Here is a 22,357-nt window from a genome sequence, read left to right on the forward strand (position 1 = left end):
GGAAACAGGAATCCCATCTAGGACTAGATTATGTTTTCATACAGTAAAGCACTGTTGTTCCCACCTCCCAGGGGCAGTTTGAATTTTGGCCCTACGTGTGAGAATCACACCTACTCTGGGGAAGTTCCTGGGCTTCTTTACTGTGTCACTGGACATTTAAATTTATCAGCCTCCTACCACCCTTGGGCAGGCACTGCACAGCCTGCAGTAGCTGAAGGAGAGGTAAGAAGCTCCCACCAGGCAGCTGTGCAGTTTTGCTGGATGGCACTTGCTGTGAACATCCTTCTGCCTCGTTCTCTGGATGCAGATGGCAGAGATTTGCTTTGGTCTCAGATTCCCTCTGGGAGAAGAGAAGGTGAATACTTGTAAAAGTCATAGGAAAGTGTGAAGTGAGTTGAATAATTGGGACACTGACATATACTTCATAGTGAAGGGCAATGGAACAGGACTAAGAAAAGAAAAATACATGCTAAGTGTCAGGAGAAAAAAGAAGACTCGGACGTTAAATTATGGTTCTGTCCCACTTCTTGTTTAACTAAAGGTCCTCTAGAGAGTTTTTGAAGGAAAAGATTAAAAATATAAAGGGACAAATGATACTGCATTGGCACAGCAAGATCTATTAATGAGTCTGAATGATATCCTGCTATTGAAAAGTGCTTCATGCACTTAGCTAAAAAATGTGGTACTGTCTCATGTCAGCTCAGCAGTTTCATAAACACATTGCACAGTGTGTCTCACAGCTGATCTCTCAGGATAGAGTAGGGCTGCTCTAAGATGCTGTCTGCTATTTGTCCTCTTGACAAGCAAGTTGTGCAAGGATGCCCTCCACTTTCCCAGGTTAGTTTTTAAAGGACTAAATGCAGTGAAAGAAGGGGACCCTCAGAAACATGAAAACCTCCTCCAAAACTGCCATATGAACCCTCATATAGCATGAGTCACTGCTGTAGGAAGTACCCTACAAATAGTGCTACAGAGAGAGAAAGAAAGACCACAGGGAAAGATCTGTGTCTACAACACAATGCGGTCAGAACCAGGGACAAAGCCTACAAAGGAACAGTTACTCTTTCATTGTCAGGGCTGTGCAGCTTATGGTTGGAAAGGCAAAGATCTGCAACAGGAGATGTGTCATGGACTGGTTTGCAGAAGGAGTCACTCCTGACAAGGAGAAGCAGCATATCAGTGAGTACTCAGAGATGGTACAGAGAAGTGGAGAGAAGCTGTATTTTTTCCTACTTTGTACCAGCCTCTGTTTTGTAGCTAAACAAGATTGCATGAAAATGAGAGTTCCAGCTGTTTGAACAAAACACACCTGGAACACATATTTGCCTGTGCCCATAGTCTGAACTGAGGAACTGTGCTATATGCATTGAGCCTATCATCAAAGAGGACAGGAATTTCGTGCCAAAGCACTCGAAAAAAGCAAAAGAGAAGGGAAAACTTGGACAGAAGAAAGGGATCTGGGAAAGCTTATAATGCCAGCAATTACTAGAGCTGTGTATGTGTTTCAGCCTGTCAGCTACCCTGGTGAGCATGGGGCTCTTGCCAAAGGGCTATCAGTAAGACCCTTTGGTCAACATAACTGCTTAAATGTTACTTCTGCATGAATCATATTTCTGCACATTTAATTTGTTACCAGATTGCTTTTTCTTTCTGTAAAAAAAGATCTTTATTTATTGAAATAAGCTTTAGATAAGGGCTTATAGAGTCCACCAGTAAGGTAGATGAACAAGTCATCAAAGCAAATGCAATGTGATTTGTTCTCATTTTCATTCTTCTTTGTCTACCACAGTGAATCAATGTTTACTTGCAAGCATGCTTTCACTCTAAATGACCCATGCAAGCTCACTGAGGTTGAATGAGGCCAGAGTTTGAAAAAAAATATAGACATTCACTCATGCACTAAGCATCAATAACAATAGTACAGACCTTATACTGCAAAGCTTTTGGAACAAAGCAGCTTGCAGATGGAAGAGCCACGCTGTTCCTATTCTCCTAGGCTTCCCTAAAACTCCTTTTACAGATAGTCTCATATGTCTTTAATGCATTTACTTTTGTCAGATGAACCAGTATAGTGACTTAATATCACTCCCCTTAACACCCAACATTTGGCAAAGACTGATGACCTGTTGGTGTGCTAGGGTAGGTAGGATTGGAAAAAGAGGGGCATATGTGAAGGGACACACAGATTTTTCTTTCTAAAATTGGAGGCCCAGAAATACACAAATTCTGATGGCAATAAATAGCAAAACAGTACCCTGCAACACCAGGTTCTCCTCACAGTCAGCAAAGTGATGCTCCCAGTAAGTCTGGTGCTCACTGCTGAAACGTTGAGTTCTCTGTTGTACCTGTATTTCTAGGTGCAGGGCCACTATGCATGAGAAGATAATGCAGGGCTAGTTGAGGTCACAGAGGTAAAATTTCAGACAAAAAGTGCCAAATATCCAGACTAAATAGTGCAAATGCATATAGATTCAGTGACAGAAACCGAAAAAATATAAATACACCTTTATAGACTAAACAGTTCTCAATACCTGTGAATGTATGCTTGGGACGCTTTAGTGGCTTGTTCTGCTTGGGCACACAGAGGTGCAAGAGGGAACAATGCCATTGCTTATGCAACTTCAGGAATTGTGGCCAGGTTAATGCCATTTCCATCATACTTTGCATGGTGTGTACACGGTCACACCAGTTGTGTTGACCAACTGAATGGGACATGCAACAGGCAGTCCCTGGTCAAGGTCAAGATAGATCAAGGAAAAGCCCTTCATGAGGGCTAACTGTTAAGGTGCCTCTGGGGGGCAAAGCCCAAGGGTGTTCAAGCAGTCCTGTCCTCTCCTCTGCTCTTCACATTTTGTCTAGCTTAGTAACACAGCTTCACTGTGATCGTATGATAAATGAGAGTGTAGCAAACAGCACTGTCTTTCATAAAGCTCCAGTGAATTTGGCTCAATTGAAGTCTTCAAGCTTAAAGACAGATGAATGTCCAAAAGCCAAATACCTAAGCTGCTCTCACCTCAATTGGCCTCTGGTTAATTAGCAATCTAACTGGATAGTTTAACTGCATTTTTATACTTTTGGGAAGGAGAGTGGCATAAGATTAGTATTAACTCTACTGAACAATTAATATGGCCAACATGAAATCTAAACTGAATAAAAAAGACAAGTGCAGACAGTATTTGGAGAAGTTTCATCAGTGATACTCTTTTTCTCTTGACTCTGTTTTCCTGGCTGTCAGCATTTCAAAGGAGCAGTTTGCAGGTGTTTTTTGAGTAACTTTACCACAGCCTGTTTATGCCGAGATACAAACCATTCTCTGTGAGCAGACTTTGGCTCTTAACATTTTATCCATTGTTTCTCCACATATTCATCTCCCGAATTATCCACCCTAATTACTTCATCTTGGGTCACATAGATTCAGAGTTAGGCCCAGAGAGAACAGATAAACTGAACAGAAATCTTTATGCTTACTTGGAGTCAAAAAAACCCAGAAATCCGACATCACAACACTATTATCCTTAACTCATTCATTGGCTTCTGGCAGCCTCTACTCTGTCACCCGATGTCTAATTAAGGCTTGAATCAGCACTGAGGAAAGCTAATGGCATCATTCCCAGGGACCACAACAGTCTTCAAATCTAGCTGGTCTATGGATCTATCTAATTCTGATGCAGTTCTCATCCTGCTCCATATAAAACCAAGCTCATTACAAGTGCATGCTGTTAGTATCTTTTTTCTTTGCCAGTGGCATTTACTGTTCACCAGCTTCTGGTTTTAAATACTTTTTAAAATATTCTTTCCCCTTAGTAGGTCTCTTGGAAATATTCAGATACTTGGAATCAAGGAAAGATTTAGCCATGGAGTTACTTTCCCCTTGGGAATCTCTGCCTCATTATTTGTTTTAAGCCAGGCACTGTTTAGAACACAATCCAGATATAAGTCAAAGGATTGGGGTTTTTTTCCCCTATTCAAGCATATGGGGGGGGTGGGGATGAATATTTATTTACTACTTCAGCTGTTTCTAACAAGATTGGGGTAATTGGTATTTTGAATTAACTGTGTTAAATGAAAGAATGCTGTAAAATGGCATAAGCTTTCATGCAGCTGATGTCTTTTTAATCTTCAAAGCTGATAAAAAGCCCTTCTCTGAAGAATTTATATATATTCTCAAATCTTTAACTGCACCTAGTATCTCTGCTGGGCTTCTTCAGTGAGGTGAGCACACCTTTCTAGGAAACACCCAGGAATCTGAACTTGCTTGAAAACCTTTTACAACTACCCAGGAATTTCAAGTCACTCCTTTCTCTTCTCTCGGCACCCCTGTCCCTCCCAGCACCAATTCAACATATGCATGAAAACCAGAAAAAAGAAAATAATAAAAGCTCACCCCTACATTTCATCTGAATAAAATCCAGCTGGTGAATTGACTGCAGCAAAGGCTCACTATCCAGAGTCAAGTCAAACTCAGCAGACACTTTTGGCTCCAGGGCTCCTTTGACCCACTGTTCCTGAGATACCTGAACACGCTTGATTAAAGCATCTGAAATCTGAAAGAGAGTTAGCAGGCTTATATTACTTATATAATACTTTATACTTCTATTATTTATTTATATTTCTATTATGTATTTATAATACTTTATACTACATAATTACTTTTATAATACTTTATATTACTTATAATGAAATGGCAGATGCACACATTAAAAGTGACGGAATGTCTGGGAAATACAGCACAAAGAAAGCAGGAACACCACAGAACAACAGCTGAGATGGGATTTGGTTATTTTGGTGTAAGGTCCATTTGTGTTGCATCCTTTCATCTCATCTTTTCAAAACAAATCTCATCTTAGGGTAGGAAAGTAAAAAATCACATTTATAAAGCCTGTTAATATTGTGTTATGTTTCATGCCTCTGAATGCCACATATACTTCTGCACTCTGTTCTCTGATCTGCACAGTCTAGTTTTGTTCTCCTGTATAAAACACAGTTGCACAGAGGCTTAAATGTTAGAGGGTCTCTCCATTCAGTACAGATGATTCAGTGGATGAAAGCTGAAAGGAATTAAAAAAATCACATGGGAAGGAAAGTGTATATTTCTCACAGAGAGGGTGCTAAGTTGTCAAAGAACATGATGGTTTTTCTATGATTACATCAAAACGGAATTTCATTTTTAAAGCTTTGCTCTAGCTAAGCCCACAGACAACTAGGCCAAAAGTCAGACTAAGAAGATTGCAATGGACTCTTCTGGAAGTGAAATCCTGGCTCTGTGGAAATCAGGAGCTCAACTGTCCTTGAATTCAGTGAAGCTGCCATTTGGATATCTGGACACCTTCCCGGTGAGCTTTCCTTAAGTTACAGGGAGCAGAATTTTCTTGTGGCTATGTCAGAGACAGTTTTTCTTTATCACAGGACTTCAGATAGCTTTTCTTATTACTGTTACTGGAAGACACTCTGGTCTGAGCCCCTGCATCAACAGCTCCTAATCAGTATGTTCAGTAAGTGGAGAAGCCTCTCATAGCGTTCTTACATCCTTGGAGTCACTTACAGTGATCCCTTAGCTGTGTTCAACATGCTGGCTGCAGGAGTGGTTGCTTTACATAATGCAGTGCCTCAGTGTTTGCTTGTTGCCATGAAAGCATCATTAGATAAACCAGGAGAAGGTGAAAATGAGAGTATTTTTTTATAAAAGGTGACTGCAAAGAATGAAACCAAAAAGGTTACAGGAAAAATAAGCTGAAGTGCAAATGAAGCATGTATCTAGGCAGTACATAGATAAGATCTAAAGGTTTCATTTGCCCTGCAGTATCCAACCAACAGCCTGCTAAAATCTGTGTAGTCTTGAGATTAATAGACATCACACATTCCCCACTCTTGCTTGAGACCAGACGTGACAGTAACAATCAATCTGGAGTGCTAATAGGTTTAAGTTGGTTAACTCTCATCCTGGTTTTTAGGGATGCAGTGATAGCCCCAAACACTCATGTATTCATGTGTGCAGTGTGCCCTGTTCAGCTGACAGACACAGATCATTTTGTTTGATGTGCCTTTCTTCTCAGGCAATTAATAAGGCAACAAAACTAACGGGGCAAAACAAAATAATTAATAAAACCAAAGGTATTAATTAGGCAAAATAATTTATTGGATAGTAAAGGTGTTATGATTTCTCATCAATAGACAGTTTCACTGCTTGCACCTAACAATATCCTGCAAATTAAGACAACAGTTGGCTAGGCCATATTTTGCAAAGAGTGGGTAACAAGTCAGGTTTTGTTGCTCTGTGAGGTGAAACAAATCCAGTAAAGCAAAGCTACATGGAAGCCCTTAAGGGCTTTCCACACAGGGTAGGTATTGAAGGGACTCTTTCACATGGGAAAGAGTAATGAAAAGGGGAGAAATACTACTTTGCTGAGTCACAGATCTTTCCAAATTGATCAGAGAGCTCTGTGAGGCCCTGTGTTGGGTTTCTCAGATGAGAATAAGATAATATGCTGGTGAAAGCTCTCATTAACTGCACCTCGGTCAGAGTGCGGCTGTTCAAAACCATCCCTTTGCTGGGACATTCATGCAGCCACCAGCCTATCAGAGCTATTAGACAGTACTAACAGGAGTTGAGGTGAACCTGACTCAGCTGTGGAAGAGGCAAATTAGCAAAGCCATCCTTTTTTAGGTCTAACTTTAGCATCTTTTCTTTTTCCTCCCCAGAACATCAGAAAGAAAAATACCTGTAAAAACCCAGAGGGATCATTTTCTTTGATAACTTCTAGGCAGTACTCCATAAGCCCTGTTGACTGGCGTAGCTTCAGAGTACAGTGATTTATCTGGTCCCAGACAACCTGGAAAACAAGCATCAATACAGTTCTGATAATGCCTCAGCTTACAGTGAAATGTATAAGATTATTTCAGAAGAGACAGCGAATAGAAGAGTGTGTTAAATCTATGCTTAATTTAGCTGCCATATGGCCATTGCCATGTCTCCATCAGCTACACTCACTCGTTCTGTATTGTAAATACTGATAATTAGCTTGGCAAAACGTGCACAGGGAATCTTAATTTTCAGAGCAGATTAATTGCTCAAAGATCAGGCTTGCTTGGGGCAAAAAGAGCACAGAACATGTTTCTGCATCTGCAGGATTCACATTTACAATCACACTTTTGCTAAAATCTGAGCTTTTAAAAATCCTTTACTTACAAGGCAAGTATAGAGAATAAATGCAGGCGTGGTTTCTTGTAGATTATACTCTACTGTTCTTTTCACAATTCACCATTGATCCTACTCTGCTTAAGAACACATTGCTGGGATTAAGAAATAAAATGCTACATCTCATTTTTCCACATATTGGACCTGATTCTGTTGCCACAGGCCTGCAGACTAGGCATAATAGCACTGCACTCAACAGCATAAGTCCTGGCAGGAATAAACTGCAGGATTAGTTGTGCCGTTATCACTATGTCCTAAGTGTTGGTTCTTGTTAAGCATGGGTGTCTTCAAATGCTGATCTCAGGTAGATTTAATTCATTGTTTGACATGTTCAAAATTTCACTTCCATTTTTCCTTTTGTCTTAGACATCATTAATGTTACTGGCACTATAATACCTCAAAATCACATATGCAGTTCAACATTTCAAGAAATGTGTCTATTTAAACATTTCTTGGCTGCCGCTTTGTTCAGCCATTTATAGCTTTCTTCTCCCCACCACTCTTTAATGCATTCCTTTATTATCTTTTGAGTGGCACATGGATTTCTGGAGGGGGCTTGCCTGAATTTCAAAGATTTGATGAGACACCAAAATCCCAACATTTTACTTGGGCAGAAGGTCCCTGAATGCAAACCACACACAGGTTTCACTCTCAAAAGATAGCCCCAAACCATCAAAGAAATAAAGACTGATGGCCTAATTCAACAAACTGTTGAAGTACATGCCTCATTTTAGGTGTATAAATTACAAAGTTCCATTGAACTACTGAACTGGAACCTTCTAAAGGACTTTAAAATTTGATCACTAAGAATTTTCACTGTGTAAAGGGCTGGGGACCTGACAAAACACAGTAACAAGAGGTATCAGCAGCTGTGCTCAGCTGGTGAGACTTGTGCTCACCTTCAGCTTGTGCTCACGTTCTTTGGTCACCTTTGTGAGCAGTTTTGCTTTCTGTCGTGTTAACGCATCAACCAAGGCATCACACTGAGCAACAAGGCAGGCTTCATAATCCAACCCATTCTCCTAGAAGAAAGTGACAGTTATGCTCGTCAGGGAAAGCATACTTCACATCTTAAGCTTTTGCTCATTCTTACCTCTTTTTTTATTCAGAAAAGATTTCCTTTCAAGACCTCAGCATTTCTGTTGGCTTGCTGATTTCATTACAGCTGTACCAGTAATAGCTGCATGCTATAAAATGAAATAGGAGGATGCTATGCCACAAATAGGCTTATTTAAAAACTCGATTTACTGGCACTTTGTGGACAACAGACATAGTACAATATAATGTAAAAGCTAAATGTAACGTACACAGTGCATGCATATACATAAGAGGATTCTGCACCATTCTGTTTAACTATTCCACTGCAGCAACTTTGAAATCACTGGCTCTACACCATAGCAATTAGAATAGAATTATGAATCTGGTCTACAGGTTTATTACAAGGAAATCAATGAGGTACAAAGCCTTGATATTTGTGTACTGCTTCAAGTACTTCTTTAAAAATAGCTAGGACTTGGCAGTGGAGACATGTATTTGATTAGCTTTAAAAAGAAAAAAAGGTAATACGTGTCAGTTTTTATTCATATTGTGGTCAAACTCTCTGCTAGGCAGAAGCTAGCATCTGAGGTATACAACACTGAGCTTTGAGTAGCTGGATATCACTTATCACTACATAAACCCCTGTCCTATCAATAGGGAACAAACCATAATAGCACAGAACCCCATGCAGCTGTAGGAATCTGAGCAGATGGTGCTACAAGGTGCTGAGTTGACCCTCCTCCAGGGGATGCCTTTTTCTGGCCATGGAACTGATGCTGCAGTTCACATTCAGGGGGAGGCTCTCCCTTGCTTCCTCTCCTTGTGAGACTAGAAGGAGAAAGCTTTCAAGCTCCTCTTCAGAGGAGATGCTCATGTTCCTATCAGCACTGCATTTGCCTCTCTCACTGCAATCCATGCATGCCATACTCCAGCTGAGGGATGCAGGGTTGCTCTTCCCTGAGAGGTCCCCATCACTGTCCTAGACCTGCCAGAAAAATGGGTGGGTGCAGAGGCACCAGACAGCTCAGTTACTGTTCACAGGTTTGTCTTAGGCTCTTCTTGTTTGCATCTCTCCCTCCTTGGCTTATATCACACCCAATTCCCCCTTAAGCCCATTTCCATCCAGCTACCCTTGAAATGCAGGTTTGCATACAGAGCCCAAATTAGTAGATGACTGTAGTGCATAATTTCTCTCTTCGTTCTCTATTCACACATCAAACATTTGGCAATATGCCTCTTCAAGTGAGAAAGGATGAAATTGTTACAGCAGATGGGAAAATGTGAAAATCAGATCATAACAGCAACAAGGAAGAGCAAGGAAGCAGCAGGGGCAATGAGGAACAGGCAGCTTCTGAAAAGAAGAGGCCAAAACATTTAAAAGTGACCTCAGAAAGAAGAAGGAAAGAAAAAAAGAGGGAGAAACAACAGGTCTGCAAAGCATGGAGAAGAAAAGTAGATTATGAATTTACAGACTGCCCACGGCAACACAGAAACACAGCTCCTTGTAGCTGTGGCAAGCTAAAGAGGGGAAATAGAGTGCAGATGGCTGTCTGGTCTGCTGTGCATTGAGACAGGGTAATAAAATGTACAAATTACCCCTTTGTGTAACCATATATTTTAAAGATATTTTTGCTGAGGAGTAAATGTCTGTATGTGTTTTAGGCAACCACCATAAGACTTATTAGAAATAATCTGCTCTGAGATACATGATTCTGGGTATAAATCTATGCATGAAGGCTACACCTATTCCTCCACAAGTAACTGTCCAAGAACTGTTTTTTTTGGCCCAGGTGCCAAAAGATACAGATCAGATCATCAACAGATCTTAACCATTTCCCCTCAAATAGTGTGCTTGTATCAAACCTGCCTACCAGGAGCATTCTGTGGTATGTGCTATCACCAAATGCTGCTTGAGCATCACCTGAGAAGAGTGCAATTTGCCATGGGAGAAAACCATGCCAGGGAGCTTGCTAGGGGTTAAAGTGTGTGGCTGATGGTCTCAGAGCTCTGCTTTAGCCTTGTTTTACTTAGGAATACACATGCAGTTGATTAGTCCTGCTGTTTCCGTCTGCTGAAATTCCGTGACCTTACTCAGACTCACAGTGGAGTCTGGTTCAACATGTGAGAACCAGATTCAGCTTTGTGCCCAGACATGCCTAAACGTCAGTGGGTAACATTGCTTCTTCTGACTTTTCTTTTAGCAATCAGCAGAATTAAATAAATGGCTTGGTCTTTTGATCTAATTGTAGCAACCCCCTTATGAGAGCAATTTGGCAATGATTTTATTGAAACACTTCAAAGGATTTTACAACATAGTCATAAATAGTCATAATAGACTACCTTTAGGTTTCAGGAGGAAAAAATATATTTTTAATAGAGCTAGATGACTCAAGACAAGATTGGTGATAGATTACTCTTTTGGATTAGTTATTCCATCCTAAATTAGCCATGCATACCTATTGGAAGGACTACTCTCTGAAGGTGTGTATGTTTCTCCTTCGGCAAAGGAAGAAGTCTAAATGATTAGGTTAGATCAGCTATGTAACTTTTAAATAAGTAAAGTCAGTTGAGAAACTTTACACTGTGTCCAAAACATAGCACTTGACAGGTACCAGTTGATGGCTTCACATCGGTTTCTTTCAGCTAGATGTGCTTTTTTTTCCACCAGTTTCTCAGCCTTGGTTTGTTCCCTTTCCCATGTGTCCACAGAAGACTGTGAGGGTGGGTAACTATGCTGCCCTGTGGCAACCTGAGAGCTTGGTCAGCATTTATGGTACAAATTCATCATCAAGAGTGTTAAGTGGAATATTTTATTAATTAAATTCTAAACGAAATACAGATTTTTTGAACTTCTACTTCATTTTTTCTGTTACTAGCAGGCACAAGACTTGCTTGTTGATGGAAGATGAGTGAGCAGCACAGTGAGCATGTCATAGAGCCGATGATGTCTGTCCCACAGAAAATCCACCACCACAGAGCACCACTACCGTGGATAGCAAGTGTCCTCTCCTGCGCACTGTGCCCATAGCTCAGACTATGGTGGCACATTCCCAGCCATGCTCTGCAGGGTAAGAAAGACCTTGAGGATCATCTGACCTCCAGCAGTGAAGAGTCTAAATTTGGTTGAAAATAGGACAGGTTTTGTTTTGGCTTTATGCCTTCAATTACTGCACTCACCATGAGCCTCTTCTGACTATAAAGCTGGACAATTACAGGCATGAAAACACCTCTACTACAGTAAATGACCACATTGATTTAGCAGCATTTGTTTCTTCTATTTTTGACTTCATACAAATACCCTAATATACAGGTTGACTGGATTTTGTCCAGAAAATAGTACATTTTTAGAAAATGCAGGATGGAAAGAAAGCAGTAAGTTCTGAATGTGTTAAAATGAGAACTTATCCTAAATGCCCAGTTTGAGCAATTTTAGTCAGGAAGAAGTCCAGACACATGACCGATGGATTCAATCAAATACTAATCAACACAGCTTAAATGTCCAGTATCGAGTACCAGCTTCTTGCAATAAACAACAAATAATTTAGAAGCTAAGAGGGGCTTGCAGGCATTATTTGTTGAATAATTTGCCTAGAAAATCCATTCAAGAAAGCTTAGATGATTCCAGGAAATATGAGAATAGCACAGGAGACAAAGTCATCAAATGAATTATTCACTCAGTTCTATTGATTACTGTATTATCAAAACAGCTAATATTCTGCAGTTACCTGGATCTGCTGCAATAAATTTTTCAGCTGGACCAGAAATTCTTTTGCTTCCTTTGCTTTATCTGAAACACCATTTAAAGCCTGAGAGAGCTGTGCCTGCAAGGAGGAAAAAAAAAGGGAAAATTAGAGATAAAATGCAAATGTGTTTCTTAGTAATCCTTGGGTTTGATGATTAATAATGTGCTAAAAGACTTACTTGCTGTCGCATGTATTCTTTATGTGCTGTGTTTGTGCTAGAAAAGAATAGCTAAGATTTTCATTGTAATAAAATTTAATAAAGGTGAAATTTGCGTGTGGGGGCAATCGAGAATTGTGTCTGCACATTCCACTTTATTGCAGTAACTTGGTAAGTCAAAATACCTTTTTATAAGTCAGCTACCCACGTATATAAAGAGCTAACAATCTTACACAGTAGCATCTGTCATGCTAAAAAATCCCCGAGTGCTCTCCAATCCATCACTATTTTTTTTTTCATCAAAGCATTAATTCTTTCTAAATGTGGTAGACCTTACCAAATTTGAGATACACTATAGGACTTCAAACATAAAGCTGCATTTTCAGACTTCATAGTAATATCCTTTTGGGGCTCCATTTGCCTGTGCTCCAATCAAACAAAAGGGTGAATATTCCTGGAGAATTTGGAAAAAAAACTTCCTCTTGACTTTTTACTGGTGAGACATATGGAATATGCCTTTTGTATGTACATACTGAAGACCGAATTTCCCCTTTCCTCAGCTGGCACCTGAGATCCCTAAGCCAAACTGGAGGCTCTCAACGGACTTCCAAGATGGGAAGGAAACAGTGGTTCTGTTCCCCAGCAGACCCAGAATCACCATGGTCTGACTGGAGCAGCCCTCGTGCAACTTCCCTGGAAGCCTGGCTGGGATTACAGAAACCATACTGCTCTGCTTATCAGCACATGGCAAGCCCAGATCCAGCATAACTTCTCTGTACAAATGTAGGTGACCAGGTAGGTCCCATTGGGAGTGTCCTGCCTGTTAGACACTCTCTTTGTGGGTCTACCTCTCAGGCAGACTTGGCAACTACCATATTGCCAATGCCTACTTAATTATCCTCACCAAACAGATACAATAACTGACAACTGGAAATGGAAGACGGAGCACCTTTGCTATCGTCAGGCTCTCAGGAGGTTGCCATCTCTTGTTCCCTTAGGTCTAGGGTGTGCCTTGAGACAGAGCCTTGTAAGTAGGAAGACACAAAGGTTATGAGCCACTAAGAGGAGACCTCATTGAAATTCATTAAATCACCACTCATTCCCTGTTTTTGTCTCACTCCTGGAAGGCAGTAAATCACTCCACCCCTGAAAAGGGCACAGTTCACTTCTTCAGGCTGCCAAAGTTTTGAGCTTACCTTCCACCTGAATGTCTCCTACTCATCCTTCTCTTGTGCTCACTTGCTCATGCAGGACAGCAAAGAGCAGACCCTGACAGCTCCTCATGGGCATTTCACACCCAGCTCTGGCAGCCTTATGCAGGCAGAGGTACTGCCTAACTCCTCACGCCTCTCTGGCAAGTGGGTACAAACCCTGAGTGGGATCTCGGATTGAATTAGAAAGAAGACACCCTAGCGTTTTTTCCTCATATTCACACAAACTTTTGCCTTTTAGCCCAGTTGTAGGTATTACATTTGTGCTAAATTTGAAAACAAAGTATGCTCTACTACAACTCATCTGTAACAAATGTGATGGGATGATACATCACAGTGTCTATTTCTCAGTATTTGAATATTTTGCATTCTCCGAAACAAACTCCTGTCACTGCACAAAAACACAAAGTGATGATCTTTGGTATGAATGCTACTGGAGATCATAGAAGCAAACTCCAGATCCTTGAAAGGGTTCCAGTCATGGCTGGGGAGGAAGCGAGAAAGAAATAGGTAGCAAAAGCATGATATGCTCTGCCATTGACTGGCCCAGCTAAATTGGAGACAAGGGCTTCTTTCTTTCAAATCAAACCCAACGGCTGGTCCAGACAAAAGTAATACTTCCACTTTTCCCACATCTACCCTAGCTCTCAAATCACCTCAAAGTGCATTTCACCAGACAAGAAGAGCCAAAAGCAGAATGCAGGCCCATGGCAGCCATAGAAAACTGAATCACCGCGGACAAATTGTAACTGGCATATGTACTGTTGGCAATTCATGCAGTCATTCCTGGATCCCAGCGTGAGCACAGCACTCCCAGCACAAAGAGCTGCAATAGAAACTCAACAATGTCATTGTGCAAAGGGCTCATAAGTGAATAGCCTTGTTCATTAAAACCTGTGGATGCATTAATGCAACTGCAGGATGAAGCTGAGGAGAAGACCAGACCTCCATTTGTGAAACCCACTTAGAGATAATAGCCTTGTTTTTCCAAGCATTTGTAACGGATACCTTACAAAGCAGTGGAATTTAGTCATGCACTCTGCATTCAAATCAAATGGAGTTACATGACTAAGCCCCCAGTAAACCAACCAAGCCATAGAAAATGCCCTGCACCCTCAGAGCAATCTTTCATACTGCAGAAATATTTACTGGAAGCCAAACTGAAAAGTTACTGGCTCCACTGACTGCGACAATTAATAAGTCCTGACGAACAGTATTCTAGCTGGTGTTATCTTTACTTGAATACCTGGTCTTGGAACAAATAATGTGAATGCTGGAGACGGATACCGAGTCTCTACTTCTATCAAATACAGAAACACAGAGAGAGATAACAAGGGTGAGTAATTAAACTCAGGTGAGCATGGAAGACAGATGCTTCCTTTGATTTTAGAAAATGAACCAGATAATGCCCATGTCCTTTTTCAACCAAACAGTTCATGCTCATTTAACTTGTTTTCCTTCTATCTTTCTTTAGTAGCATACTATTGATTAGATAAGCTCACTCTGGTGCTGAATTCTGAAACAGCCCACATTCTGAGGGGAACACAACTCTTTAGGCCAGCAAATAATAGCAGGTATTTGGACTCCAACACTTGCCTTCAGTCGCCTGCTTGCCTGCCTTTCACAGACCTATCCAACTATGGCTTTTTTTCAGTGTTTCAACAGATCATAAAATCATAGAATGGTTAGGGTTGGAAAGGACCTCAAGATCATCTAGTTCCAACCCCCCTGCCGTGGGCAGGGACACCTCACACTAAACCATGTCACCCAGAAATATATTCTAGCTTTGCCCAGTCTAAATGGGCAGTATGGAAGCACTGTCTGAAGTGTGTCCACTGTCTTGAAGCTGAAATGTGTCCACCATCATTCCTGTTACTGGTAGATCAAAAGGTCTACCAACTTAAATCTGGCAATAGTGTCACTGTTCCTGCTATGAAGACATAAAAGGACTTATCTTTGGCAAAAGACTTACACAGTTTTACTTGATAACCTTAAACTGGTGGTACAGATGCACTTTTCATGCAGATGAATGTAATAGAATCCAGCTAAGTTAGTAGATTTTCACAATTTTATGCCACTGGCACCCTGTTGTTATTTTACATCATGTTTAATTTCTCTGTAAGAGAAGTTACATACAGCAGCTCCATGGGGAACCTGCGCCATTAACAGGAGACAGCCAGTCCAGTTCAGCTTTCATGCCAGCACTAAAGTTGAGGGTAAATGACCATTTCATGGTGAGACACTGGAACAGGTTGCCCCAAGAAGCTGTGGCTGCCCCATCCCTGGCAGTGTTCAAGGCTGGGTTGGATGAGGCTTTGAGCAACCTTTGCTAGTGGAAGTGTCTCTACAGAGATGGCAGAGGACTGGAACCAGATAATCTTTAAGGTTCCTTCCCACTCAAACCATTCTATGATACAATGATTTCATTGCATGGTCTGCAGCACTGTATAGACAAGGCAAAGCACTCTGAGATTTGCCAGTAGATCACTATATAATGCCCAGACAAAGAATCTGTCAAACAGTTTGAACAAAAGGCTAACCCAGAAGTGGAATAGAAATGGATCCTGAAGCTGAAGGTGAGCAAGGATTCTGGAAAAGCAGTTCCACACAGTCAGTAGAAAAAAAAAGTTTGAAGTTTGGTTGTGGGATGCAACTGTGTTCTGAAATGTGGGGAAATGGCTCTGGCAGCCCTTCTTATGTGAAGAATACCAGCCTCTGGCCGTAAAAGGAGGTAAGCAGGTGCTTATCAGCTGATGGTGAACAACTGTTCAGATCTACTGAGCTAAGAATATTCATGGTCAAGCCCTTCCAGCTGTCTCTACCAGCTACACCTGGAGCATCTGGAGAGAACACATAAAAGGTGAATTACATTTGGCAGGTCACTCAATGTAAGTAATTTAGGGTTTGGATGAAGTAACTACAGGTAATAAACTTGTAGAAATTGCTGTACTTGAGAACAATTTCTAAGCAGAAGTATGTAATTCTAAACCAGTTTTTCTGAGTGGATGTGAGCTGATGATTTAGGCTGTCTGGTTAGACAGTTCCATTATATTTATTTTCTTCCAAGTGCATTGTTCTGGCAAAAGTAATATTCACAAGAGCACAATTTCAGAGTTCCCAAATTAGTTAATTTTGAGTAATTTTTTCTTTCACTAGATTTTTCACCCTGTTTGAGTCTGTAAATCAGGAGAAAATTACATTCCATGATACTTTAGTCCCAGAAAAAAGTACCCACCAGGGCACTGTTCATTCTTTTGACAATATTTGATAGTGCAAAAGAGAGAAAATTACTGATTCTGATTACACCAGAGTTTATCACATTGTTCAAAAAGGTGTTAAACAGTTTTAACTCAAGGTAGAACATAATACTCACAGGCTGATCTCTCACACTCTCCAGAACATTAGCCACACTTGAACAGTGAACTCAGTCCTTGTTCATCAAAGTAACACTGCTCCAAATTGGGTTCTGCCACTGGCATAACCGGTAATAGCTACGACTTCACAACTTGTTCTTCCTGGGCCCAGATAACTTCTCCTCTGCACAAATACCCCTTGCGGTAGGGAGGAGATGGCTGAGCCTTTGGCAGAGCATTCAAACTGAAATATGTCCTGAAGAACTTTGCTTTCTCAGATGGACAAACAATGCAAATAACCCAAGGGGCATATTTTTAATATCTTAAAAATCAAAAGTCAGTTTTCTGCCTTGCCAAATGTCTTAGCCTAGCTTGTTCTCAACCACCCCAAAGCTGAGAGATGGTGAGACCGCTCTTGATTTTATCCTCTCCTGCAGTATATGAAATGATCTCTTGGTGCTTCCTTTACAATCTACTGCAGCAGGAAGTGAGAAGAAGGTAATCCTGCAGGCAGCAGCACTGGCCAGGTGCTCTTTGCTCAGCTGTGGGGGAAGTCCTTTCCTCCCAGTGCAGCGGGATGCTCCAGAGGACTGCTGTCAGCACTCAGGTATTACAGTCCCCTCTGTACATTCACATGTATTAACCAATCATTTTTTCAGATACCACCATTTTTAGCCAGAGAGTGTTAACTTCACTCATTCAACACCAAAGATCATGTCCTGCTCTTCATTCAGATGGTTGCAAAGTCTTATTTTTGACAAGGAGAGCATGGCCAAGTGACCTAGCAGCTCTACCAGAACTCGGCAAAGATCCTAGGTGGCAAAGCAGCAGGCTCTGGTGTCTCCTCAGGGGCTCCGGGGTGGGCTAAGGTGCACTGTTTTCAGGGAAGCATGAATCAGACCATGACATTATGTGAATCAGAGAAAACTCTACTTGTTCCCAAACCACATCCACCCTATGATTCCTTACTCATCTTTGTGTCATGAAGGTTCCGTCACCCACTCCTCTTGGCCTCTTTGGGAGCTGAGGGAGAAGTAAAACCTCTTTGAGGCCCAGGAGACAGCACAATATCCCACTATCCTTCTTACCATGCTTTCCTGCCTAAAATCTGTGGGTGGTTCTGGGCCACTCTCCTTCCTTGACATGTGATGGGGAATGCTTGTGGCAGCTTGCACTGAATCCCAGGTGAAAGGGAGGTGGTGCAAGGAATAAATGTTCATCCCATCTCCTTATAGGCAGCTGCTGCCACCTGTAAGAGGATGGGATGGCCAAGGACCCTGTGGAAGGCAAACAAGTTAGTGAAGCACTTGCTAATCCCAGGTGTCTGCTCGAGTCCTGAATGAGCCTAAAGTTTCCTGGCTACAGTGAGGCCAACATGGGAGGGATTCTGGGTTTTCTAACCCTGAGCAGGGGTTGTGGGGTCAATGAGCAGTCAAGGAGGACCAGAGACCTAAGAACACCATGCCAAGGGAAGAAAAGTCAGGGAGGGCGATGGATGTGGAGGATCCTTATGTCCCACAAACCACAACCTGACATCAGGGCTTTGGGACAAACCCCAGTGCCAAGCATCACCCGGCTCCTCCGGGCTGACTGTTGGGTCTCACCTTGTGTTGCTTCCACATTGCGCCCAAGGGTTTGACGTCGTGCTTGCCGTGCTTGCCCTCCTCCAGGCACTGGTAGCACACGGGGCTGCGGCAGCTCACGCAGTACATGCTGTAGTTCTCCAGGTCGTGCTCGGCGCACGTCGGCAGCTTGCGGCCGCCGCCCGCCCCCTTCCCGCCGTCGCCGCCGCCGCCGGGGGCGCCCGGGTGTGAGGGCGGCGGGACCAGGCGGTGCTTGGCGAAGGGCCCGCGGGCCGGGTGGCAGCGGAGCTGGCAGGCAGCGCAGTACAGCACCTCGCACTGCTCGCACAGCACCGCTGCCGGCTCGGGCGGGCTGCGGTCGCAGAGCTGGCACTTGGCGGCGGCCGCGGCGGCGGCGCGGCCCTGCTGGTAGCGCTGCACGATGGCCTCCAGCAGCCGGTTGCGCTGGAAGCCGCGGAGGCCGCGCTGGTCCAGGGAGGCGCTCCTGTGGCACTGCGGGCAGGTGAGGGACGAGCTGGCGGGGCCGGCGCCCCGCGGAGCTGCCGCCGTAGCTCCCGGGGGGGCCGGCACTAGCGGCAGCACCCGCACACCGTTGGGGGACTTCAGGCTGGGGGTGTAGGAGCCGTACCCGCTGTCGGTCTCGCTGTGCAGGCTCAGCTTGTCCGCGTGGTCCCCGCCGCCGCCGCCAGCTGCGCACTCCGAGTCCGGGCAGGCGGTGGAGCCCGCAGCCGCTCCCGGCCCCGGCGCGGCGGCGGCAGCGGCAGCGGCGGCCGGCGCCGGGCTCCGCGGATGAAGCAGGGCCGGGAGGTGCTGCTCGCTCTCCGGCGTCTGCACGGCGATGGTACGGGCGCAGGGCAGGCAGACATTGTGCGAGCAGGGCAGGATGATGGGCTCCCGGAAGAGCGAGCCGCACACCGGGCACTTCAGTTCCTCTTCCATGGCCGCTGCCAGGCTTTGTGTGCGGGGCGCGGGCGGGCTCAGGCGGGCTGCGAGGGGTCACCGCCGGCTTCCCCCATCCTCCGCGGCTCCCGCCGCCGCCTACCTCGGCTCCTGTCTCCGGGGCGAGGCCGGGAGGACTCCGGCCACCGCTGCCGCGTCGGGCAGTTCAGCACCCGCCGTGGGTGGACAGCTCCCTGCGGCCAGGCCGGGGCCGGGGCGGGGAAGGGTCCGGAGGAGCTGCCCGGAGGGTGCGTGCTGCGAGGGCAGGGCTGCCTCGCACCCGAGGCGCGGGCAGGGAGCGCGGTGGGGCTGTTTAACGTTGGTGGCATAGAGTAATAATATACGGGGATGGGAGGCGGGGGAGGAGGGAGGGCAGGAGTAGGAAGGGGCGGGAAGAGCCCTTTCCAGCAAATAAGTGGTCGCTCTCTCTCTATGGCTGGGGACGGCGAAAACATTTTTTAAAGGATCTCTGTACAGCGAGGTCTTTATGTGTTTAAATAAAGCCATTGTTTGGGTAGTGGGCTGAATGCAGGCGGGGTTTCCTTATCCCTAGTAGCGCCTTTTCCCTCCCTGGAGAAAAGAGGATGCTTGCCAACAGTGTGCGTCTGCTTCATATACATGTCACCATGCAGGAGCACAAATGAGGTGCACTAAATGTCAGGCACTCTTCAAAGGAAAAACGGAACTAGGGTTACCAGAGAAGCACAAACCCCGGGTACAAACGTTGTGGCTGGAAGGGAAGGAAGAGTGGCGAGCTAGGACCCGTGCCTCACTGCCCCAGCTTGGAGCCGGGTAACCCCGGCAGAAATTTGTGGTGGAGATAAATCAGGGATGACAGCTGAGAGTTTATGAACTGAAAATAACCGTCCTTAGAAGAAAGGAACCAGCAGTGGGAAATCCTCCATCTGTTTTGTTTACTCTACATATGCTTAGCGTAGATGTAGCAGTGGTTTATTTTTGTAGTAGAGAGAGATAACACATAAGAGTGATTTCACGGCTTTATTTATTTATTTCTTCATCTATCTTGTTTAAAAGCTACTTCTGTATTAACTTTGGTTCCGTAAGCAGACCCTAATTTTTTGTTTGTTTTAAAATGCAAGTTGTTTGTTTCAGAGCAGCTATTTTACCAATGTATAACTAAAGAAAAAAAAAGAGAATATATTAAATGCATTGCCTCTCATCATAATGTTTCTCAGTAGATGATGAGCATTTTGTGACACTGGGTAGGAAAAGATTTTCCAGTTTCAGGTTTTGCTTTTTCCAGCTTATTAAAACTGTTGATGAATGGAAAAGGAGAAATTGGGATGGAGAGTAGGAATTTATTAAAGCTTCCAGTTTTTTTCAGTCTTTCCACAGTTTTCCTTCCTGTATCTTGCCTAGCCACTTTCATGACAAGCTGAGGGGAAAAAAAGTTTTGAGGGGCTTAAAGCTTTGTAGTTCCCCAGTTCAAGGTGGAAAGGGCAGGAAGGGCCCGTGGCACAAAAAGAAACAGCTCTGACCCACATAAAGCTGCCTGTCTTCTGGCCAGGAATCTTCTTTTGTGTGACCTCTGTGCTGAGACTGAGAGTTTCTAGACTGTGTCTGGGCTACCTCCAGCCAGAAATCTTAGCAGTGCAAGAAACATTCTGAAACACCGTTGATTTCACAGCAACCTTATGCTACTACAGTGCAAGACAAAGCTGTGGGTGAAATGCTGTTATCTTCATAGTCTTCTTTCTCTGTTCTGCCATCTGTCAGCAGCAGGAATGGATGAATGCTAAAGATTCCTTCAGACCTATAGGTGAATCCAAGTCACAGATTTTAAGTCTATGTTGGAAGACATAATCCTAAAAATTATTAAGGAAGGCACTGTAGCTTTTTCCTCCACTTTTGCTTTTTTCTTTACCTGTGTTGTGGTTTAAACCCAGTCAGCCATAAATCACACAATCACTCCTCATTTCCCCCTCCCCCATTCTTCCCCAGCTCCCAGAGGGATGGGGAGGAGAATCAAAAAGAATGTACCTCCTACAGGCTGATATAAGGACAGTCCAGTAACTAAGGTACAACACAAATCACTACTGCTACCACCAATAATAATAATGATAAAGGAAATAACAAGGGAAGAGAATACAGCTGCTCACCACCTGCAGACTGATACCTCGCCCCACCCCACAATGAACTAGCCCTTCTAGCTAACTCTCAGTTACATCCTGGGCATGACGTGCTGTGGTATGGAATACTTCTTCGGTCAGTTTGGGTCAGGTGTCCTGTCTCTGCTTCCTCATGGCTTCCCCTCATCCCTGGGATAGCATGAGGCTCACAAAGTATCAGTGTTATCAGCGCTGTTCCCAGGCTGAAAGTCAAATACACAGCACTGCACCAGCTACTAAGAAGGAGAAAAAAAATGACTGCTACTGCTGAATCCAGGACAACCTGACCAGTGTGTTAGCCACCAGTGATCATAACATTTGCAATGGTAGCAGCAAGTCTGAGACATCTGAGCAGAACTGGAGATATCAGACAGAAGCTAGTGGAAATGTAAATATATGAACACCAAAACAAACCAGCTCACCTTTATACCTACTTCTTAGCTGGGGCTTACAACTTCAAGAGTTCTAATGTACTGAATTTTACATTTCTGTTTTGAACACTACTCCAGAGTTTATGTAAAGACCTGGAGCTGTTTGGGAAATGAGAAGAGAAACACCACCTCTGAAGTACAACCACCCTCTTTCACACTGAGCTTTACTTGTCCTCTCCACAAGCTGATTTGGCCTGAGAGTATATTGCCATAACAGGTGACGTTTGAAACAGAGACAAAAAAAAAAAAAGCAATCTGGTCTTCTCAGTACTGTGGTTTGACTTTTACTTCATTCAGGGTCTCTTTTCACCTACTTCAGCAGTATGTCAGAAATGTTTATGCCCATGATTGCTCTGGCTCTGAGAGTAGGGAGAGCTGTGTGGCCTAGTGCACTTGTTTACTTATCCCACTCATCCCAGAACAGCTCTTGTTTCCAAGGAGTTATAGAGTTTGAATGCAGAAACCTTCAACCCCATGGCACCAGGGACTGCTGGTGGAACTATCACCTACTGTAACAATACTTGATGGTCTGATGGGTTTAAGTTGCAGAGCACAGATTTCACTCCTTATGACAAATA

At 43.6% G+C, this 22,357-nt stretch overlaps 1 protein-coding gene across 2 annotated transcripts in view; it reads right to left on the reverse strand.

Moving 5' to 3' along the window:
• Nucleotides 1-19,219, reverse strand: part of TRIM67 (tripartite motif containing 67) — a 34,081-nt gene extending 14,862 nt beyond the window's left edge. The window contains exons 1-6 of one of the 2 annotated variants that reach the window (XM_034060976.1): nucleotides 19,097-19,219; nucleotides 18,302-19,015; nucleotides 11,959-12,054; nucleotides 8,095-8,217; nucleotides 6,720-6,830; nucleotides 4,385-4,544 (exon numbers count right to left, since the gene is read on the reverse strand). In XM_034060976.1, coding sequence (XP_033916867.1) covers nucleotides 4,385-4,544; nucleotides 6,720-6,830; nucleotides 8,095-8,217; nucleotides 11,959-12,054; nucleotides 18,302-19,015; nucleotides 19,097-19,219 — 1,327 coding nt within the window. Of the gene's footprint in view, nucleotides 1-4,384; nucleotides 4,545-6,719; nucleotides 6,831-8,094; nucleotides 8,218-11,958; nucleotides 12,055-18,301 lie in introns of both variants that reach the window. The other variant, XM_034060975.1, reaches the window with a different exon arrangement.
• Nucleotides 19,220-22,357: the final 3,138 nt, after the last annotated feature.

The sequence above is a fragment of the Melopsittacus undulatus genome, chromosome 3, assembly GCF_012275295.1.
Source record: "Melopsittacus undulatus isolate bMelUnd1 chromosome 3, bMelUnd1.mat.Z, whole genome shotgun sequence".
Classification (NCBI taxonomy): domain Eukaryota; kingdom Metazoa; phylum Chordata; class Aves; order Psittaciformes; family Psittaculidae; genus Melopsittacus; species Melopsittacus undulatus.